This window comes from Aquarana catesbeiana, linkage group LG08 (assembly GCF_042186555.1).
Source record: "Aquarana catesbeiana isolate 2022-GZ linkage group LG08, ASM4218655v1, whole genome shotgun sequence".
Classification (NCBI taxonomy): domain Eukaryota; kingdom Metazoa; phylum Chordata; class Amphibia; order Anura; family Ranidae; genus Aquarana; species Aquarana catesbeiana.
Genome location: NC_133331.1, coordinates 29,326,035 through 29,349,844, shown reverse-complemented (window position 1 = coordinate 29,349,844; position 23,810 = coordinate 29,326,035). Strand labels below are relative to the sequence as shown.

General features: G+C 45.1%; 1 protein-coding gene across 2 annotated transcripts in view; it reads right to left on the bottom strand.

The window, feature by feature from the left end:
* Window positions 1-4,733, bottom strand: part of GPR26 (G protein-coupled receptor 26) — a 32,395-nt gene extending 27,662 nt beyond the window's left edge. Inside the window, exon 1 of one of the 2 annotated variants that reach the window (XM_073595647.1) lies at window positions 3,606-4,733. In XM_073595647.1, coding sequence (XP_073451748.1) covers window positions 3,606-4,273 — 668 coding nt within the window. In that variant the 5' untranslated portion in view covers window positions 4,274-4,733. The remainder of the gene's footprint in view (window positions 1-3,605) is intronic. The other variant, XM_073595648.1, reaches the window with a different exon arrangement.
* Between the last annotated feature and the right edge of the window lie 19,077 nt (window positions 4,734-23,810).

Sequence of the window (23,810 nt, the reverse complement as noted above, 5' to 3'; positions counted from 1 at the left end):
TTGTCCTCAGTGTGTTGTCATTTTGAATGCGGTGGGGATTTAACACTGAACAACACCTGCATGATGCTCACAACAGCGCTGTTCCTGTGCTGCTCACACATATCCGGTATTTTTAATAGCTGGGAGCCAGATCTGGTGTCAGAACTTGGCCACGCCTCCTCTTGTACACAGACCACGGCACAGAGCTTTCATAACCAATAGTAATTTAAAACCATTCATGATGAAAGCCTCATCCTGACAATGCCTAGCAGCACAGGAACAGCGCTGCTGTGAGCATGCCTGTCTCATCATACTGGATTTCAGCTTGTACAGCTCCTAAAAAGACAGGACAAAGTGCTATATGTAATGTGTACCCCGGAGGACTAGAGCTCCAAATAATGTATGAAACAATAGTTCTTTTTTAATGCCCACTGCCATTTTGGGAGGTCAGGTTGGTGAATATTAAAGTGTATCTGTTTATCTGCAGTCTTCTCTTCTCTACATCAAGCTTGTCTGAGAGTTCAGAAAAAAAGAGGGCGGGGAGCTGAAGTCACACTCTGCAGAGCTCAATGAGGAGAGCTCTGAGAGCTGATTGGAGGGAAGGGACACACCCCCCTTCACACAGCACACAGGAACAGAGCTAAAGCTGTCAATCTGCTAGAGGTCCCTCCCTCTGTCACCATTTTTCTCTTGGTGTCAGGAAAAAATTGTCAGACTCCATACATACTGATAGCAGAGGAGTAAAGCAGCAGGCAGAAAGGACACTTTAATTGAGACAAGTAAACACTATAGAAGGATGTGCTTTGCTCATATTTCATGTCTGAGGTTTACAAACCACTTTAAGGACTTGTAATCTGTAATATCTTACATTTTTGTTTTTGGGTTTATTATCTCTTTAATGCTCACTGCCATTTTGATGGGGAAATTAGGTAAAAATGAAAGGATAACTAAACCTGAGAACAAAAATGCAATATATTGCAGCTTACAGTCCTTAGATGTGGTGACTGGCTTAATTTTTTTATTCTTTTTTTTTAAAGCTAAGAACATTTTCAGCAAATACAAAAAATACCTGTTGATCCTGCCGGAAATGCAGCGGCCTTGTCACTTCTTGTGAGCTTCCCAGACAAATGTCTTCCTTCCTAGCTGTCTTCTGTAAACTACCATTTACCCCCCCCCCCCCAATGTAATGGAGATGAAGAGATACGGACATCTTTGTAGTCCATACCAGGAGAGCAATAAACTAGGGTGACAACCATGTCTCCCTACATAGGTACAGTGGAGGAGTGATGCAGACACTTAGGGACAGGTAGTATGTTGGAGGCTGACCAGGAGAAAATAAAGCAAATGAAGCTCAAATAAAGAAAACGAATGCAGTTACCACACCAAAGAATAATAAGCTGCAATATATAACATTTTTAGTTTTGGGTTTAGATACACTTTAAAGCTACGACTAGTTGAATTCTACTCTTGCAAATTCCCTTGAGCGTCGCGTCTCTTCACTTATATCTACACACTACATCAGCTACACTCAGGTTAGTTGATACTGTCCTCCCCTGTTTTAGAGGGAACAAGAACCTTTCACCTGGTGGAAGCCCACCCAGGAAAAGCACTTTAATATCACTCACTGCCATTTTGATGGGGAAGGTAGGTGAGCATTAAAATGAAGACTAATTGAATGCTGAGGCTTCAAATTCCCATGAAAGCCTCAACTCCTTATCAATATCTACAAACTACATGAGCTACACTCAAGTTAGTTGACACTGTATACCAGTGAGCTCTGGACCCCATATAACCTATTATGGAACAATCGGATGAATGGTTAACATTAAATATATAATATCCGGGGTGCACCATAGACTGCACTGTGATGATATCAATCCTCCCGCATGGGAGTGAGTTACCTTCAACACCTGCAGGTAAGTGACACACAGGACCAGGAAGGACAGAAGATAACTGAGCAGGTGGAAGGACACAATGAAAGCCACAAAAGAGTCCTCCTCAAGTTCCTTGTTTTAGAGGGTGTAGGAAATATATATAAAATATACCTGGTTGAAGCCCACCCAATATAACTGCCATTTCCATGGGGAAGGTAGGTGAGCATTAAAGCTAAGTTTATTTGAATGCTACTCCTATAAATTCCCATGTGCCTCATCTCTTCATCCACATCTACACACTACATGACTTACACTCATGTTAGTTGATGTATACCATTACCCTCTCTACCCCATATAACCTATTATGCAACAATCGGATGAATATAAGAATGGCTAACAAGTAAGAATTGGATTGTCCCTTCCATACCATAAATTGACTCTCCCCACCCCTCCCAGCACACCAAAAGGGCATCTATGTGACCTGGATAGAAGAGATCTCCTTCAGATAATACCTCGCGTGCAGGTCCACCAGAGTCTGCATTGTGATAACATCAATCAATGAAATGAGAGTAAGCTACCTTCAGCACCTGCAGGTAAGTGACACATAGGACCAGTAAGGACAGCAGATGGCTGAGCAGGTGGAAGGACACAAAGAAAGCCACAAAGGAGTCCTCCTTCTCAGGTTCCTTGTGATAGAGGGTGCAGGAACCATACACCTGATGGAAGCCCATCCAGGACAGGCACTTTAATATCACTTACTGCCATTTCATTGGGGAAGGTAGATGAACGTTAAAGCTAAGACTAAATTAATGCTACTCCTGTAAATGCCCATGAGTGCTTCATCTCTTTATCAAAATCTACACACTACATAACCTACTCTCATGTTAGTTGAAGCTGTATACCAGTACCCTCTCTACTCCAAATAACCTAATTTGGAACAGACACATATAAGAATGAATAACAGGTAAAAATTGAATTGTCCCTTCCATACCATCAATTGACCCAATACACACACCCCAAGGGCTTCTTTGTAACCAGAAGGGAATAGATCTCCAGCAGATAATACCTGGGGTGCAGGCCCACCAAAAGCACCAAAGTTTTCGACCAGGAAGGTGAGTGAATATTAAAGCTCAAACTAAATGAATGCTTCTCCTGTAAATGCCCATGAGTGATGTCTCGTCTTTTCACTCACTTCTACACACTACATACCCTACACTTATATTAGTTGAAGCTGTATACCAGTACCCTCTCTACCCCAAAAAAACTATTATGGAGCAATAGAATGATTATAAGAATGGATAGCAAGTAAAAATGTGAGTGTCTCTTCCATATCATCAATTAACCCAATACACACACACACCCCAAGGACCCAAGATGAAAGAGATCTCCAGCAGATAATACCTGGGGTTCAGGTCCACATGACTCCCAAATAACCCATTATGGAACAGATAGACATAAGAATGGATATCAAGTAAACATTGGATTACCCCTTCCATACCATCGATTGACCCAATACACACATCCCAATGGCTTCTATGTACCCAGGATGGAAGAGATTTCCAGCTGATAATACCTGGGGTGCAGGTCCACCATGAGCCCCAAATAACAATTTATAGAACAGATAGACATAAGAATAGATATCAAGTAAAAATTGGATTATCCCTTGCATACCATCAATTGACCCAATACCCCCCCCCCCCCCCCCAGTACTTCTATGTACCCAGGATGTAAAAGATCTCCAGCAGATAATACCTGGGGTGCAGGTCCACCAGGAGCACCAGAGTCTGCATTGTGATAACATCAATCCTCCTGCAATGGGAGCGAGCTACCTTCAGCACCTGCAGGTAAGTGACACACAGGACCAGGAAGGACAGCAGATAGCTGAGCAGGTGGAAGGACACAATGAAAGCCACAAAGGAGTCCTCCTCCTTAGGTTCCTTGTGATAGAGGGTGCAGGAACCATACACCTGGTGGAAGCCCACCCAGGACAGGCACAGGGCCACAGTGGGGAAGGACAGGGAGTGGATCCAGCAGTAGAGGAGGATAAGAGCTGCATCCTGGTACCTCATCTTGGAGTGGTAGCTCAGAGGGAAGACCACGGCCACCCACCGGTCAATGCTGAGGGCAGCCATGCTCAGCATAGAGTTGGTGGTCAGGAAAGTTTCCAAGAAGCCCACAGCCCGGCACAGACCTTCCCCTCCAGGTTGGTGTCCCCGGATCCCCCCTGCCAGGCTCAGGGGCATGTTGATGACGGTCAGTAGAAGGTTGCACAGGGTCAGGTTGAGGGTGAAGAGTCCCGGGACCTGGCCGCGGATGTCGGAGCAGCTCAGGAAGCAGATCAGCACCACGCCGTTGGACAGCAGCGCAGCCACCATCATCAGCACCACCAGGGAGCAGCCGGCGATCCCCCAGAGCTCCATTGCCGGAGCCCTCCCCGGCTAGGCATGCTGAGCTCCGCAGCCCATGGCTAGCCTTCTCCCCGGCAGCAGCGATCCCAAATCGCAGCGATTCATCCACTGACTGCAAGGAGACAGGTGAGCCGCTCTATGGCATCCCCACCAAGAATTAGACATGGAGCCTATTGTGTGCACACAAAAATGGGGAGGGGAGGGAGGGTTCTTCCTCTGAGCACTGAGAATCCCTGTGCCATGGCACACCCCCCCCCCCCTGGCCCCTAGGATGGTGGGCAGAGAGGAGGGTATTGGAGGAGTCAATGGGTGCAGGATGGGAGTCACAAGCAGGCAGATGGTCCACACGCGGCTGGTGTGATCCTCTAAGGAAACCTGTGAGCAGAACATATGGGAGATGACACTGATTTAAGGAAGTGCATTTTTTTTTTTTTTTTGGCTGTCATTTCTTTTCTTCACCACTTATAGAAGAACAGAATCAGGAATCGTGACACTTCACTGGCTGCATGCTTGTTGTGCCAGAGCAAGAAAAAGGGATGAAGTAAGACTTAAAAAAAAGGATTAAACCCAAAAGCAAAAATGTAATATATTGCAGTTTGCAAATAAAAAAGTTGATGGAAGGGAACTAGTGTTTGGGCCAATCCTGGGGATTCCTGCCACATCCCATATACAAGAGAAGACCAAAAGTTTTTTGCCCCAAAAGGGGGATATTATGGGCAGTACATAACCAGGAAAGAGTTTTAAGTAGGTGCAGATAGAATACAATAATGATTATAAAATTAACAAATTTATTATTGTTTACAAAATATGCAAAATATACAAAACATGTAGTGAATATAAAATTGAATATGAAGAAGACAGTGATTGGTTTGAAATACAACTGCTATATTGCTGTAATAAGCCACCCTACAAGACCCAAAAGTGGTCAAAAATATAGAGTGAGGATACAACAGAAGCACCCAATATTGCAGTTTGCCAACCCTTATGGCCTGTACACACAATCCGAAAATCGGAAGAAAAGTACCGCTTTCGACGCGATCGTACGATAATCGGATCGTTAGTACAGAGCTTTCAAGAGCCGATCATAATTCGCCTGATATTATTCTATCAGACAAGCACGAAAATTTTCCTCGTACGATACCAGATCGTATGATTTCCGTTTAGTCAGCACAGTTGTCATCCGAAAATACAATACAAATACATTAAAACACGTGACATCATTTGTCAATTTTCGTGAGTTTAGTAACTTATTCAATTTCTACTTGTGACTATTAAGCAGAAAACAAAAAAATGTATAATAAATATTTGCGCTTCAAAAAATAAATGACATAAAGCTGCGATGTCCTAAATTGTGACACAAACACAACAAAAGTGCAAAAGAAAAAAAATTTTTTTGACTCGCGCTTTGCAAACTAGTGAATGTGTGGCTGAGGAGTGCCACACCAAAAGAAGTACAGTATATAAATGAATTTAAAATTATAAATTATACCAAACTGTACCACACACAATGTAAAAGATTATAAAGGGAATACATAAACCCCTCTAGTGAGCAGTGCAAAACAAACAGTATAATCAAACTAAATAGAGTCCATATGTATGAATATGAAAAAGGAATGAGTCCAAAAAGGTCCATATGAGGGGACCCACAGGATAATAGACAGTCCCGGGTGATTCAGAATATATAAGATCATGAATGTGTGAATCCACCACCAAAAAGAGGGAGCCTGGCCGCTTACCAGAACCCCATGACCCCCCGTTACAGAGGGTCTAGATGGGCATTGAGATCCTGCTAGTCCGGAACTCCCACGAGAGAGGCTGGAGGGGCGTCAGGAACTGTGATGGAAATGGATGGATCCCCAAGGAGGCTCAGCTCTCAGCATAGTGTGGTCATCATGGGAAAAGAAAAAGGGAGGGCTCCCATAGTGTAAAATCAAAAAGACAAACAATGGTGGTGGAACCCTCCTACTCATAACTACTACATTTTAACATAGTTATAGGACCTGGGAGATGAGACAACTTCTCTACATGAAGTAACATGGTTGGGATTTGAACCCAGACCCTCAGGGATACTAAGCAGAAGTTCGAAGTTCTAACCTCTAAGCCACAGAGCTGCCACATGATTTTACACTATGGGAGCCCTCCCTTTTTCTTTTCCCATGATGACCACACTATGCTGAGAGCTGAGCCTCCTTGGGGATCCATCCATTTCCATCACAGTTCCTGACGCCCCTCCAGCCTCTCTCGTGGGAGTTCCGGACTAGCAGGATCTCAATGCCCATCTAGACCCTCTGTAACGGGGGGTCATGGGGTTCTGGTAAGCGGCCAGGCTCCCTCTTTTTGGTGGTGGATTCACACATTCATGATCTTATATATTCTGAATCACCCAGGACTGACTATTATCCTGTGGGTCCCCTCATATGGACCTTTTTGGACTCATTCCTTTTTCATATTCATACATATGGACTCTATTTAGTTTGATTATACTGTTTGTTTTGCACTGCTCACTAGAGGGGTTTATGTATTCCCTTTATAATCTTTTACATTGTGTGTGGTACAGTTTGGTATAATTTATAATTTTAAATTCATTTATATACTGTACTTCTTTTGGTGTGGCACTCCTTAGCCACACATTCACTAGTTTGCAAAGCGCAAGTCAAAATTTTTTTTTTTCTATTAAGCAGAAAAAGTCAGACGATCTGTCGTCCGATTTTCGAATCGTGTGTACGGGCCATTACAGTGATTCCAAGGGGTTGATTTACTAAAGGCAAATAGAATCAGTGTTACCAACCTACCAGATTGAAATTTTACTGACACAACACCCGAAATTTGCTGGCACAGCCAAGTTTTTACTGGCATTTCCAAATGTTACAAAGTAGTGCAAATTTCAATATTTAGGCTACAAACAAGTACAATATGTAATTAGCGATGTGATTTAAGGTAGGTATTAAAGCAAAAAACGAATTTCTTTTTTTTATTTTTGATATAGTAAGTAAGTAGCTCAGGGACAGGACACAGGAGGACAAGAAACTGGAATGGGCGGCCACACACGAATGAAGTGTGACTCTCACGGTGACACTGACAGCCGTGTGCAGCAGCACAGATGATGATGATGACATCTCACTGATACGTCCCCTCCTGAGTCACAGTGACAGTCTCTCCCCACTCCAGGTGGTCCCTTCAGTCCACTTCAGTCCAAACAGCACTGACAATCCCACTCCCGGCTGGCCTTGCTCCGCTCCCCACAGATCTGCACATGGGGCTCCGGCAGCTCTTCTCAGCTCCCTTGCACCATGACATCACACAACATGCTTAGGCACCACCCTCCGCCAGTACCACCCGAACACACTGTAGCAGGCAGTGGCGGCCTGTGCATTAAGGGCGCACGGGCGCCACCCCCTCTCTCGTGCCGCCCCCTCTAGCTCCAATAGCTAGATGCATGCTTTGCATGAATCTATCTATGGCCGCCGCTGCCACCCCCTATTCAGGCGCCCAGCCCCTTTTCGGGTGCAGGGCACCTAAATTACAGCGGTGGGGGTGTGTTTTTGAAGCATCTGATTAGAGCCATACTCCTCCTCTCCACCAATCAGGTGCTCGGGTCTGTTACCTGTCACCTGATTGGCTGAAACGACAGGCGCCGCTATTGGATGCCTATTAGGAGGAGAGGACGGGAAATGAGGACGGAGACGCATGAAGGACCCCACTTGTCACTGTCACCCGCTGTCCCACCAAGACAGGGTAAGTGCTGGGCAGATAGCGAGCAGGCGGGGGTCAAACTGGGGGGATTCAAGGGCACACTGGCAGCATTTAATGGGCACACTGGCAGCATGTGATGGGTAAACGGTCAGCATTTGATGGGCACACTGGCAACATTTGATGGGCACACTGGCAACATTTGATGGGCACACTGGCAGCGTTTGAAGGCACAGTGGCAGCGTTTGATGGGCACAGTGGCAGCATTTGGCACAGTGGCATCATTTGATGGACACAGTGGCAGCGTTTAATGGCAGCGTTTAACCTTTTCCTGTCACTGACGTTTACTAGCAGGAGAAAAGTGTCCATTGTTTTACTGGCTGCCAGTAAAAATACTGACAGTTGGTAACACTGAAAAGAGTGTGCACTCTCTGCAGGTGCAGTCGCTCCAGAGCTTAGTAAATGAGGTAAAGCTTCACTTCGAAAAAGAATACCCAATTACATGTAAGGAAATTTAAAAAATGCATTTTTGCTTGCACATGATTGGATGATGGAAGTCAGCAGAGCTTCTGCTCATTTACTAAGCTCTGGAGCAACTGCACTTGCAGAGTGCACAGTCTATTTGCCTTTAGGAAATCAACCCCCAAATTACATCCTTATTCTCAAATACACTATTTAAAGGGGTTGCTTTACTAAATGCAAATAGACTGTGCACTCTGCAAGTGCAGTTGCTCCAGAGCTTAGTAAATGAGCAGAAGCTCTGCTGACTTCCATCATCCAATCATGTGCAAGCAAAAATGCAGTTTTTTATTCCTTGCACGTGATTGGGTATTCTTTGCACAGTGAAGCTTTACCTCATTTACTAAGCTTTGGAGCAACTACACGTTAAGTATTTTGCCTTTAGTAAATCAACCCCATAGTGCTACTAAATGCAGGACCCTGCATCCACTATATCTGTTCTCCCACAACTGCTAAATACCTTTTCCCATTAGCAGTTAGAGCAGTCTTGTGACTTCTTTCAGAGTTAAAGCTTGTAGGAGGAGTTTTCATTCTCCCCCGATTGTCCTCTGAGGCTGCAGGACCCCTGACCCTCTCTATGGACAGTGCTGATTGGCCCTGTGCTGATCACATGTACTTTCCCAAGAGAAAAAAACTCTCTAGCAATACACACCAAACTGAGCATGTGCAGCTTGTTATTGTAACTATTCTGTTATTTTCTAATCTAATTCTAATCTATTCTTTTCTATTCTATTCAAATTGATTCTATTAGAATTTTGGGAAATGGTTATATTTTTTCTATTTTATTCTACTGTTTTTTTAATTATATTCTTTCCTATTCTATTCTTTTCTTATGTATTCAAATTCAAATTTATTCTATTTGAAATTCGAATTTCAGAAGATGGTTATAATCTTTTTATGTTATTCTATTCTATTTGTTTTTATCATATTCTAGTCTATTCCGTTCTTTTATTTTTTATTCTATTTTGTTCTGTTTTACTCTATTATATTCTATTCTTTCCATGCTTCCTATCCAAACTTATTGGTGAATCGTAAAAAGTACTGTAACAATAGAGAGAGGGTCTTTTCATGCGATTTTCAGGCAACATTAAAAATACACAAATACTTTAACTATATGCTTGAGGAAGCCTTAACCCCTTAAAGCGGAGTTCCACCTAAAAGTGGAACTCTCGCTTATACCTTATACGCTACCCCCCCCCCCTTCTGGTGCCACATTTGGCACCTTTCAGGGGGGAGAGGGGAATGGGGGACCTGTTTATGACAGGTCCCCTTCCCTACTTCCGGAGATGGGCGGCGGCCCGATCTCCCGGAAGTTTGGCCCCCCCTCATCCTTCCCTCGCCGCCGGGCCAATTAGTAAAGCGCAGCGTTTATTTATTTATTTTTATTACCCTCCTCTTTAACGCCGGCTGCACAGATATGTGGCACTTGTAGGCTTTAACTCCACTCTATTCAACCGCTTGCCGATCACATCACTTAGATGTACAGCCGCAAGGCAGCTCTCCTGTGCTGGAACACGTACCTAGCATGTGATCCAGCACTTACAGTTCGGGGGCGCCCGTGTGCTGCTGCCGCAGCTGTGCTGTGATTGGACACAGCACAAGCCGATCAGCGCGTGGCGGCGGTCATCCATTGGCCTACACCCACTGATCGGCTTGTGCTGTGTCCAATCACAGCACAGCTGCGGCAGCAGCACACGGGCGCCCCCGAACTGTAAGTGCTGGATCACATGCTAGGTACTAGACATGTGCGCCGTCAATAAATTTGTTTCGTTCCATTCCGTTTCGTAAAAAAATTAATTCTTAATTCGTATCTGAAATTCAATCCGGATTCGTAGGAAATACGAAAAGTACGAAAAGTTCGTAAACTTTTCGTAACAATAACGAAAGTTCGTTATGGTAAATTTATCATTATGAGGGGCTCCCACCATGCCTGTGCTGTGCTCATTATGAGGGGCTCCCACCATCCCTGTGCTCATTATGAGGGGCTCCCACCATCCCTGTGCTCATTATGAGGGACTCCCACCATCCCTGTGCTCATTATGAGGGGCTCCCACCATCCCTGTGCTCATTATGAGGGGCTCCCCCCATCCCTGTGCTGTGCTCATTATGAGGGGCTCCCACCATCCCTGTGCTCATTATGAGGGACTCCCACCATCCCTGTGCTCATTATGAGGGGCTCCCACCATCCCTGTGCTCATTATGAGGGACTCCCACCATCCCTGTGCTCATTATGAGGGACTCCCACCATCCCTGTGCTCATTATGAGGGGCTCCCACCATCCCTGTGCTCATTATGAGGGGCTCCCCCCATCCCTGTGCTGTGCTCATTATGAGGGGCTCCCACCATCCCTGTGCTCATTATGAGGGACTCCCACCATCCCTGTGCTCATTATGAGGGGCTCCCACCATCCCTGTGCTCATTATGAGGGGCTCCCCCCATCCCTGTGCTGTGCTCATTATGAGGGGCTCCCACCATCCCTGTGCTGTGCTCATTATGAGGGGCTCCCCCCATCCCTGTGCTGTGCTCATTATGAGGGGCTCCCACCATCCCTGTGCTGTGCTCATTATGAGGGGTACATACCATCTCTGTGCTGTGCTGATTTCCTGGGGTTTTTGACTTTTAGGTTCGTTAACTCTTCGTAACAATAACAAAAGTTCGTTATGATAAACTTATCCAAAGTTTGTAAATGAAATTTCCTATTTCGTACAAAATTCGTATGCATAAAAATTCGTATTTCGGATCCTTCCGAATGTACGAATTTTCGGAAATTTGTACGAATTTCCGATTCGTACGAAACTAATCGCACATGTCTACTAGGTACGTGATCAGCGAGGAGAGACACAGAACAGAGCTCTGCCTATGTAAACAAGGCACAGCTGTGTTCTGACAGCAGGGATCTGATGGATTTTCTTTCCCTGCAGTTCAGGGAATAAAAACCATCAGATTCCTTAGTAAAAACAGCATACGTAGTATACACAAACACTGGCTAGGCACATATTTAACCCTTTTGATTGTCCTAGGTGTTTAACTCCTTTCCAGTCAGTGTCATTAGTACAGTGACAGGAACAAGGGAAACCCTCCAATTGCAAGGACTATTATGGGCACAATGGACAAATAACCTCCAAGACAAGGATATATGTAAAAAAAAATAAATATATATATATATATATATATATATATATATATATATATATATATATATATATATATATATATACACACATTTTATTGGGTAACAAGATATAAAGGTCTAAAATAGAGAAAAAATATAGGGCTTATATACATATATACAGCAGTCACACAAGGGCCAACAGATGACCTTGAACATAAATTGGGAGATGAGACAACCAACGCGTTTCGATATTTCAGGTTTACAATCATACATTATGTATATAGGTATTCAGGCCAGCCAGGCTGCTCCATATGTAAGTAAGCCCAAGGATTAAAAAAAAAAAAAAGCAAATGTTGCTGCTTGGGTCTCCCCAGAATGTTAAGGGTCAAGGCCACCGCATCAAATCTATAGCACCACTGGGGGGGGGGGGGGGGCAGAAAAGGAGGACCGAACCGACCGCCTGTAACCCCAGTGAGAGGGAAGGTATAATCTGTGCAAAAAAGGACCACATTCAATCGGTATAGGCATGTAAATGGCCAGCAGGACTGCAGGATTCAGAGTAGCCTGCTGAATCAGAATCAGCTCCACCCACTTCCACTTTCACGGGATCAGAAGGACATCAAAGAGACCTGCTGCAGCTGAGCTGAGCTGTCCAAACAACACTGTTGGTTGGACAGCTCAGCTGCAGCAGGTCTCTTTGATGTCTTTCTGATCCCGTGAAAGTGGAAGTGGGTGGATCTGATTCTGATTCAGCAGGCTACTCTGAAGTTAGTGTCAGTTAGTGTCAGACTGTCCGCCGCAATATCACAATCCCACTATAAGTCGGTGATCACTGCCATTACTAGTATCAAAACAAAAAAATTCCAGTATAAATCCCATAGTTTGTAGACACTATAACTTTTGCACAAACAATTTACATTTATTGGGATTTTTTTTTTACCAAAAATATGTAGCAGAATACATATTAGCATACATTAATGAAGAAATTTGATTTTTTATTTTTTTATTGGATATCTTTTATAGCAGGTATTTGGTATCAATCTTTTTTGTTTATAGCGCAAAAAAAAAAAGAAAATTGCAGAGGTGATCAAATATCACCAAAAGAAAGCTCTATTTGTGGAAAAATAAAATAATTTGGGTACAGCGGTGCATGCCTGCTCAATTTGTCAGTTAAAGTAATGCAGTGCAGTACCGCAGAAAATGGCCTGGTCATGAAGGGGGGTAAATCTTCCAGAGGTCAAGTGGTTAAAATAATAAATAATCCAACAGGCTTTAAATGCCCCCCCCCCCAAAAAAAAAAGAAAATTAACAATGGGCTGCCACATATATGTGTATCTGGCTTTTTGTGAATGATGGAAGCGCACTCACTCAGCGCTCCCAACACAGTGACCACACTCACAGACAGGACTTGTTCACTGTTTACAATCCGGAGCTGGTGGGGCAGGCTCCCGATCATGTGATCACTGACAGTAATTCACTGCTATCACTTAAAGTCATTGTAAAGTCTTGTTTTTTTTCTATAAAAATAACATATATGTCATACTTACCTGCTCTGTGCAGTGATTTTGCACAGAGCAGCCCGTATCCTCCTCTTCTCGGGTCCCTCTTCTGTGCTCCTGGCCCCTCCCTCCTGTTGAGTGCCCCCACAGCAAGCAGCTTACTATGGAGGCACCTGAACCGAGTCACAGCTCCCAGTGTCCATTCAGACACAAGGCCCCGCCCCCTCTCTCTTTTAATTGGCTAGCTGACTTTGATTGACAGCAGCGGGAAGCAACAGCCCCACTGCCGTGTCTCAGCCAGGAGGGAGAGTCCCGGATGGCCGAGACATTGATGGACATCGCTGGGTTCAGGTAAGTATAAGGGGGGCTGACGGGAGCTGCTGCACACAGAAGGCTTTTTATCTTAATGCATAGAATGCATTGGCATGAAAAAACCTTCTTCCTTTACAACCCCTTTACCTGGGAAGCCCATGTAACGCCTTTGTCCTTATGAACTTTTAAAAAGCTGGTTCCCGCTGGCTGCAAAGGGTTAAAGCTATATTTGGTTTAAAGAACAGTATGGCCTTCACAGACAGTGAAAATGTGACAGTAATGCCCTGTACACACGGTCAGACATTGATCGGACATTCCGACAACAAAATCCTAGGATTTTTTCCGATGGATGTTGGCTCAAACTTGTCTTGCATACACACGGTCACACAAAGTTGTCGGAAAGTCCGATCGTTCTGAACGCGGTGACGTAAAACACGTACGTCGGGACTATAAACGGGGCAGTAGCCAATAGCTTTCATCTCTTTATTTATTCTGAGCATGCGTGGCACTTTGTGCGTCGGATTTGTGTACACACGATCGGAAATTCCGACAACGGATTTTGTTGTCGGAAAATTTTATATCCTGCTCTCAAACTTTGTGTGTCGGAAAATCCGATGGAAAATGTGTGATGGAGCCCACACACGGTCGGAATTTCCGACAACAAGGTCCTATCACACATTTTCTGTCAGATAATCCGACCGTGTGTACGGGGCATAACTGTACACATTTGTTTCGTGGAAATAGTTTTTTTCTTTTACAGAAATTTTGGGCTTACACATCAGCAGTACCTCAATCTGATTCATCTCAGTTTAACCACTTAAGGACCGGAAGATTTTCCCCCTTAATGACCAGGTCATTTTTTGCGATACAGCAATGCGTCCTTTTAACTGACAATTGCGCGGGCGTGTGACGTTGTACCCAAACGAAATTAATGTCGTTTTTTTCCCCACAAATAGAGCTTTCTTTATGTGGTATTTGATCACCTGTGCGGTTTTTATTTTTTGCGCTATACAAAAAAAAAAATAGACCGAAAATTTTGAAAAAAAAAACAACAATATTTTTTACTTTTTGCTATAATAATATAATATCCCCCCAAAAAAAGTCTTCATTAGTTTAGGCCAATATGTATTCTTCTACATACAGTATTTTTGGTAAAAAAAAATCACAATAAGTGTATATTGATTGGTTTGCGCAAAAGTTATCGCGTCTACAAAATAGGAAATACATTTATGGCATTTTAATTTTTAAAATTTTTTTTTTACCAATAATGGCAGTGATCTGCGATTTTTAGTGGGACTGTGATATTGCGGCAGACACTTTTGACACTTTTTTGGGACCAGTGACATTTATACAGCAATCAGAGCTAAAAATAGCCACTGATTATTGTATAAATGTCACTGGCAGGGAAAAGGTTAACACTAGGTGGCGATCAAGGGGTTAAGTGTGTTCCCTGGGAGGTGTTACAGTGCTAACTGTATGGGGGCTGGGCTGACTGTAGGAGGAGAGAGATCGCTGTTCCTAATCCCTAGGAACTCTCTCTCCTCCCCTGACAGAACGGGGATCTGTTTGTTTATACTGACAGATCCTTGTTCTGCTTCTCTGTGGAGCGATTGCGGGTGGCTGGCAGACATCGAGTCCGCCGGACCTGCTGGTTGGCTCCCCCTCTCGTGAATGGGTGCACGTGCGGAAAACGCGGTGTATGTGCCCGACGTACAATGACAGCGATTCGCGCAGGGGAGCCAACATGCCGTAGTACAACTGCGGCAGGCGCTCCATTACTAATTAAAAAAATGCTTTAGCAGCAACACATGCTTTTTTATCAGGTAATAATCAGGCCACTTTAAACCGGCAAATAGGTCAGTAATTTGCTGAGGCATTCCCTGTTCTCTCTGATGCATAACTGTCCTGTCACTGGCTACTTTCTATCAAGCTCTCATTAGGAATTGAAAGACCACAAATAATACAGTGTAAAAAAGGCCAGTAGCATGGAAAAAAATGATCAAGGCTAGGCCCAAATTTACTAGCGACAAACAGCACAGACTGGGGTCAAACAGCGCAGCAGCATACTATGAATATAGGGCAGCTTCAAGAACAGACGGTTAGTAACAAATAAATGCTGCACTTTGAGCGACCCAAACTTATCAATATAAAATAAAAAATCGGTATCCCACAAAGGTAATGAAAAAGCCAAAATCCACCCCTGGTTGATTGTCCAATGAGCATCAGAATCAGAATTGAAGTAGAGTTTTCTGACCCTAATCTCCCCCTAAGCAGTTTGTCAGCCTTCCCTATCCTTTCCCTACAGCTGCTTCCAATACCTGACACTATGGGGCTGATTTACTAAAGGCAAAAAGTGTTGATTGAAATCTAATGCCCTGTACACACGATCGGACAATTCCGACAACAAAATCCATGGATTTTTTCCGACGGATGTTGGCTCAAACTTGTCTTGTCTTAAACTTGCATACACACGGTCGCACAAATCTTGTCAGAAATTCCGATCGCCAAGAACGCGGTGACCTACAACACGTACGACGAGCCGAGAAAAATGAAGTTCAATAGCCAGTGCGGCTCTTCTGCTTGATTCCGAGCATGCGTGGAACTTTGTGCGTCGGAATTGTGTACACACAATCGGAATTTCCGACATCGGATTTTGTTGTCGGAAAATTTGAGATCCAGATCTCAAATTTTGTGTGTCGGAAATTCCGATGGAAAATGTCCGATGGAGCCTACACAGTTTCCGACAAAAAGCTCCCATCAAACATTTTCCATCGGAAAATCCGACCGTGTGTTAGGGGCATTAGTTAAACTGCATTGTGTGCAGTAGCTAGTAGGTTCTCTAGATCTAGAACACAAAGTAGCAGGACAATCTGAAAAGGATTTGGTGCTTGCTACAGGACTATGCTTGTTACTGTGAGGAAATGGACCTGTTTGCCGTGGGAAGGATGAACTTTTGAAACCGTCTTGTACAGTGGATATTAAAAGTCTACACACCCCTGTTAAAATGTCAGGTTTCTGTGATGTAAAAAAATTGAGACAAAGATAAATAATTTCAGAACTTTTTCCACCTTTAATGTGACCTATAAACTGTACAACTCAATTGAAAAACAAACTGAAATCTTTTAGAAGTTGGAACGTAAAAGTAAAAAAATAAAATAATGTGGTTGCATAAGTGTGCACACCCTCTTATATCTAGGGATGTAGCTGTATTCAGAATTAAGCAATCACATTCAAACTCATGTTAAATAGGAGTCAGTACACACCGGCCATCATTTAAAGAGCCTCTGATTAACCCCAAATAAAGTTCAGCTGTTCTCATAAGTCTTTCCTGACATTTTCCTAGTCGCATCCTACAGCAAAAGCCATGGTCTGCAGAGAGCTTCCAAAGCATCAGAGGATCTCATTGTTAAAAGGTATCAGTCAGGAGAAGGGTACAAAAGAATTTCCAAGGCATTAGATATACCATGGAACACAGTGAAGACAGTCATCATCAAGTGGAGAAAATATGGCACAACAGTGACATTACCAAGAACTGGACGTCCCTACAAAATTGATGAAAAGACGAGAAGAAAACTGGTCAGGGAGGCTTCCAAGAGGCCTACAGCAACATTAAAGAAGCTGTAGGAATAACTGGCAAGTACTGGCTGTGTGGTACATGTGATATCAATCTCCCGTATTCTTCATATGTCTGGGCTATGGGGTAGAGTGGCAAGACGGAAGCCTGATCTTAAGAAAAACATCCAAGCCTATGGATGTTGCAAAAACACATCTGAAGTCTCCCAAAAGCACGTGGGAAAATGTGTTCTGGTCTGATGAAACCAAGGTTGAATTTTTTGGCCATAATTCCAAAAGATATGTTTGGCGCAAAAACAACACTGCACATCACCAAAAGAAAACCATACCCACCATGAAGCATGGTGGTGGCAGTATCATGCTTTGGGGCTGTTTTTCTTCAACTGGAACAGGGGCCTTAGTCAAGGCAGAGGGAATTATGAACAGTTCCAAATAGCAGTCAATATTGGCACAAAACCTTCTCAGGCTTCTGCTAGAAAGCTGAACATGAAGAGGAGCTTCATCTTTCAGCATGACAATGACCCAAAGCACATATCCAAGATCAACAAAGGAATGGCTTCACCAGAAGAAGATTAAAGTTTGGGAATGGCCCAGCCAGAGCCCAGACCTGAATCTGATTGAAAATCTATATCTGTGGGGTGATCTGAAGAGGGCTGTGCACAGGAGATGCCCTCACAATCTGACAGATTTGGAGTGTTTTTGCCAAGAAGAGTGGGCAAATATTGCCAAGTCAAGATGTGCCATGCTGATAGACTCATACCCAAAAAGACTGAGTGCTGTAATAAAATCAAAAGGTGCTCCAACAAAGTATTAGTGTAATGCCGCGTACACACAGTCGGACTTTTCGGCTGCAAAAGTCCGACAGCCTGTCCGACAGACTTTCGACGGACTTTTGTCAGACTTTTGGCGGACTTTTGGCGGACTTGCGGCAGACTTTCTTACGAACGGACTTACCTACATACGATCACACAAAAGTCCGATGGATTCGTACGTGATGACGTACACCGGACTAAAATAAGGAAGTTGATAGCCAGTAGCCAATAGCTGCCCTAGCGTGGGTTTTTGTCCGTCGGACTAGCATACAGACGAGCGGATTTCTGGGTCCGGTGTAGTTACGACGTAAAGATTTGAAGCATGTTTCAAATCTAAAGTCCGTTAGATTTGCGGCTGGAAAAGTCCGCTGAAAGTCCGGGGAAGCTCACACACGATCGGATTGTCAGCCAGCTTTAGTCCGTCGGCGTCCGTCGGACTTTTGTAGACGAAAAGTCCGACCGTGTGTACGCGGCATAAGGGTGTGCACAATTATGGAACCATATTATTTAATTTTTTTATTTTTACTTCCTTCCACCTAAAAGATTTCAGTTTGTTTTTTAATTGAGTTGTACAGTTTATAGGTCACATTAAAGGTGGAAAAAGTTCTGAAATGATTTATCTTTGTGTCATTTTTTTACATCACAGAAACCTGAGATTTTAACAGGGGTGTGTAGACTTTTTATATCCACTGTAAATATGCAAACCAATCTGCATATAGTGCTGGTCATTTCTGTTTGTTCCTGACTGACCCAGTGTTAGTTGTGCACCCAAAGCACGCCATGGGGGTTGATTTACTAAAGGCAAATAGACTGTGAACTCTGCAAGTGCAGTTGCTCCACAGCTTAGTAGCTCTGCTGACTTCCAGCGTCCAATCATAATTTTTTTTAATTTATTTTCCTTGCACGTGATTGGGTATCCTTTGCAAAGTGAAGCCTTACCTCATTTACTAAGCTCTGGAGCAACTGCACTTGCAAAGTGCACAGTCTATTTGCCTTTAGTAAATGAACCCCTATGTATGCTCTGTGCCCCCTTATCCAAATGCCCCTTTAGTGGCTCTTCTAAGCCTATTGGCCATAGATCAGAGGCCATGCAGTGCACTGTGGTTTAAAATAAATCAACCCAGTGTTTGTATATGTCTATGTCCAACCGCAGCTTATCCACCCACTCCTGGGTTACCAGATAACAATATTAGTATTTTAACAGCTGTGTTTTCAATAACACACAAATACCCATCACATTCAGCATTTACCGGAAACGCCAGACCCGCCGCGTTCCTGAAGCTCTATAAATGATTGCGTTACAGCAAGTCGGTTCTCCAGGAAATCGTATGTAGCAACAGCAATTGTCCCCTTGCTATTCTTCCTCCTCCAGATTTTTTTGGTTACTCTGGACGCACAGCTATTACAGCTTCGCGCTCACCTGGCACTTTATACATCTCATCCAGTATATCCAGCAGAAACTTAATACACAGTCACAGAGCTTAAAACAGAACAAAAAAAAAAAAAAAGCAAAAAACATCATAGTGTAACTCTGATTTATTTAATACAAAGTAAAAAGATGTTACAGAAAGGAAGAAAGGTGGCGGCACTTCCAGGAATAAACACAGCTTGTTTATTGAGTTATATCATTAAAAATGCATGGTAGCAAAAAGACATACCCACAATCCACGGAGGAACAGTAAACGCGTTTCACACGTCAGTGTGAAAATAAGCACTGATGCATGAAACGCGTTTACTGGTCATCCGTGGATTGTGGGTATGTCTTTTTGCTACCATGCATTTTTAATGATATAACTCAATAAACAAGCTGTGTTTATTCCTGGAAGTGCCGCCACCTTTCTTCCTTTCTGCATATTGGGTTGGCCGCAGACCAGGCAAGCACCCAGGCTTCCACTGCAGTTCAGGATCTCGCGGGCTGCCTCGGAGCGGTGTGTTGTGCCATGTGCTCTTCCATTAAGTTACAACTGCCAGCTCGCCTAGCATGCCTGACATGTTTCATCCATTGACTTCATCAGAGGCATGATCAGGCCAATTTGTCACCAAATTTTCTTGGACCAATTGCTTTGTCCTCTAGTCAATTAGCCCAACAACACTCATATGCCGTGTACACACGGGCGGACTTTTCGACCGGACTGGTCCGACGGGACAAATCCGTCGGACAATCCGATCGTGTGTGGGCTTCATCGGACCTGCAGCGGACTTTTTCGGTCAAAAATCAGACGGACTTTAGATTTGGAACATGTTTCAAATCTTTCCGACGGACTCGAGTCCGGTCGAAAAATCCGCTCGTCTGTATGCTAGTCCGACGGACGAAAACCGACGCAAGGGCAATTATTGGCTACTGGCTACCAACTTCCTTATTTTAGTCCGGTCGTACGTCATCGCGTACGAATCCGTCGGACTTTGGTGTGATCGTGTGTAGGCAAGTCTGTTCGTTCGAAAGTCCGTCGGAAGTCCGTCAAAAGTCCGTCGGAAAGACCTTTGATGCCAAAAAAGTCCGCCCGTGTGTACATGGCATTAGGATTGGTTTTACTAAAGGCAAATAGATGCTTTACTTTAAAAAGGAATTTTTGCAAGGGAATTTTTCCCAGGGTTTAGTGAATGAACTGAAGCTCTGCTGATTTCATCCATCATCCAATCACGTGCAAGCAAAAAAATGCTGGTTTTTTTTTTTTTAATTTTCCTTGCATGTGATTGGGTATTCTTTGCTAGTGAACAAGCCTTGTGGAAATTACCCTTGCAAAGTGCCAGTTAGTAATGAAACCCCTTAGGCATTGATAACTATAGATATATTCTAACTATTTACAATAACTACCAGTATGTCAAGAGCAATAGCTGCAATTTATTAATGATTGTATTTCATCACTTGATGTGAGATGTGTACCTGGTTTCTTACAGTATCTCACAAAAGTGAGTACACCCCTCACATTTTTGTAAATATTTTATTATATCTTTTCATGTGACAACACTGAAGAAATGACACTTTGCTACAATGTAAAGTAGTGAGTGTACAGCTTGTATAACAGTGTAAATTTGCTGTCCCCTCAAAATAACTCAACACACAGTCATTAATGTCTAAACCGCGGGCAACAAGGACATGGAGGGGGCCGGAGGAGAACGTGGGCGGAGAAGGACATGGAGGGGGGCGGAGGAGAATGGGGGCAGAGAAGGACATGGAGGGGGCCGGAGGAGAACGGGGGTGGAGAAGGACATGGAAGGGGCCGGAGGAGAACGGGGGTGGAGAAGGACATGGAGGGGGTCGGAGGAGAACGGGGGCAGAGAAGGGCATGGAGGGGGCCGGAGGAGAACGGGGGTGGAGAAGGACATGGAGGGGGCCGGAGGAGAACAGGGGTGGAGAAGGACATGGAGGGGGCCGAAGGAGAACGGGGGTGGAGAAGGACATGGAAGGGACCGGAGGAGAACGGGGGCGGAGAAGGACATGGAGGGGGCCGGAGGAGAACAAGGGGGGGCGGAGCAGGACATGGAGGGGGCCGGAGGAGAACGGGGGTGGAAAAGGACATGGAGGGGGCCGGAGGAGAACGGGGGTGGAGAAGGACATGGAGGGGGTTGGAGGAGAACAGGGGCAGAGAAGGACATGGAGGGGGCCGGAGGAGAACAAGGGGGGGCGGAGCAGGACATGGAGGGGGCCGGAGGAGAACGGGGGTGGAAAAGGACATGGAGGGGGCCGGAGGAGAACGGGGGTGGAGAAGGACATGGAGGGGGTTGGAGGAGAACAGGGGCAGAGAAGGACATGGAGGGGGTCGGAGGAAAACGGGGGTGGAAAAGGACAAGGAGGGGGCCGGAGGAGAACGGGGGTGGAGAAGGACATGGAGGGGGCCGGAGGAGAACGGGGAGGAGAAGGACATGGAGGGGGTCGGAGGAGAACGGGGGCAGAGAAGGACAAGGAGGGGGCCGGAGGAGAATGGGGGCAGAGAAGGACAAGGAGGGGGCCAGAGGAGAACGGGGTGGAGAAGGACATGGAGGGGGTCGGAGGAGAAGGGGGGCAGAGAAGGACATGGAGGGGACCGGAGGAGAACGGGGGTGGAGAAGGACATGGAGTGGGTCGGAGGAGAACAGGGGCAGAGAAGGACATGGAGGGGGTCGGAGGAGATGGAGGGGGTCGGAGGAGAACGGGGGTGGAGAAGGACATGGAGGGGGTCGGAGGAGAACGGGGGCAGAGAAGGACATGGAGGGGGTCGGAGGAGAACAGGGGCAGAGAAGGACATGGAGGGGGTCGGAGGAGATGGAGGGGGTCGGAGGAGAACGGGGGTGGAGAAGGACATGGAGGGGGTCGAAGGAGAACGGGGGCAGAGAAGGACATGGAGGGGGTCGGAGGAGAACGGGGGGCAGAGAAGGACATGGAGGGGGTCGGAGGAGAACAGGGGCAGAGAAGGACATGGAGGGGGTTGGAGGAGATGGAGGGGGTCGGAGGAGAACGGGGGTGGAGAAGGACATGGAGGGGGTCGAAGGAGAACGGGGGCAGAGAAGGACATGGAGGGGGTCGGAGGAGAACGGGGGGCAGAGAAGGACATGGAGGGGGTCGGAGGAGAACGGGGGCAGAGAAGGACATGGAGGGGGCTGGGGGGAGCACACAGAGCAGCTGGGGATGATCGGTGCTGCTGGAGGGACAGCTGTGATCACCGATCTCCCTGTATAGCTTTTTAGCTGACAGCCACGGGAGGGAGAGAGGGAGAAGTGGCTGTCAGCTAAAAATCTATACAAAGGAGACCGGTGATCACAGCTGATCCCCGCTTGCGGGTGTGCGGGAGCCGCCGCAGAAATGCAGGAGACTCCCGCACATTCTGGGAGACTTGAGATTTCTGGAGTAATAGTGCCCTGTCATTAGTATTAGTGGGAAGAATAGTGCCCTGTCATTAGTATTAGTGGGAAGAATAGTGCCCTGTCATTGGTATTAGTGGGAGGAATAGTGCCCCATCATTGGTGTTAGTGGGACGAATAGTGCCCTGTCATTGGTATTAGTGGGACGAATAGTGCCCTGTCATTGGTATTAGTGGGAGGAATAGTGCCCTGTCATTGGTATAGTGGGAGGAATAGTGCCCCGTCATTAGTATTAGTGGGAAGAATAGTGCCCTGTCATTGGTATAGTGGGAGGAATAGTGCCCCGTCATTAGTATTAGTGGGAAGAATAGTGCCCTGTCATTAGTATTAGTTGGAAGAATAGTGCCCAATCATTGGTATTAGTGGGAGGAATAGTGCCCTGTCATTAGTATAAGTGGGAAGAATAGTGCTCTGTCATTAGTATAAGTGGGAAGAATAGTGCCCTGTCATTGGTATCAGTGGGGGTAATAGTGACCTGTCATTAGTATTAGTTGGAAGAATAGTGCCCCATCATTGGTGTTAGTGGGGGGAATTGTGCCCCATCATTGGTGTTAGTGGGGGGAATAGTGCCCCATTATTGGTATCAGTGGGAGGAATAGTGCCCCATCATTGGTATCAGTGGGAAGACTAGTTCCCCATCATTGGTGTCAGTGGGATAACAAATAAACTAAATAGGAAACAACTCTGCAGCATATCTTGAGTTAAAACAGTATGTGTAGTCATGCTGGGATATGTAGTTCCATGTATGGGACTACATATCTCAGCATAAAAACAACCACATATCCCAGCATGGGACTACACAGACGGTTTGAACACAAGATATGCTGCAGACTTGTTTCCTATTTAGTTTATTTGGAGGAACCTCTTTGTCTTGTTTTTATACATATTTTGTCATTTTCTGTGGTGTAGATAATGTGTGTAAACAACATCCATCCACTGCTAGAAAGTATTTCCCATGTTTGTATTGCCGGGTGCTGCGCCTCACCTTCTGACTTGGATGTCTCCTAATCGCAGTTGCAATGAGATAACTGATTGGAAGGTGTGGTTTGGCAAAACAATAGAAATGTTGTGTTTTTTACCTTGAAATGTGTGCGGTGATCGAGGCTTGTAATCCGGAACGCGTGAGCCCCTGTATGTTTTTATTCACCAATAAAGGAGCAACAAGGACGTTTAGCGTTGCCGGCTCTATTCTT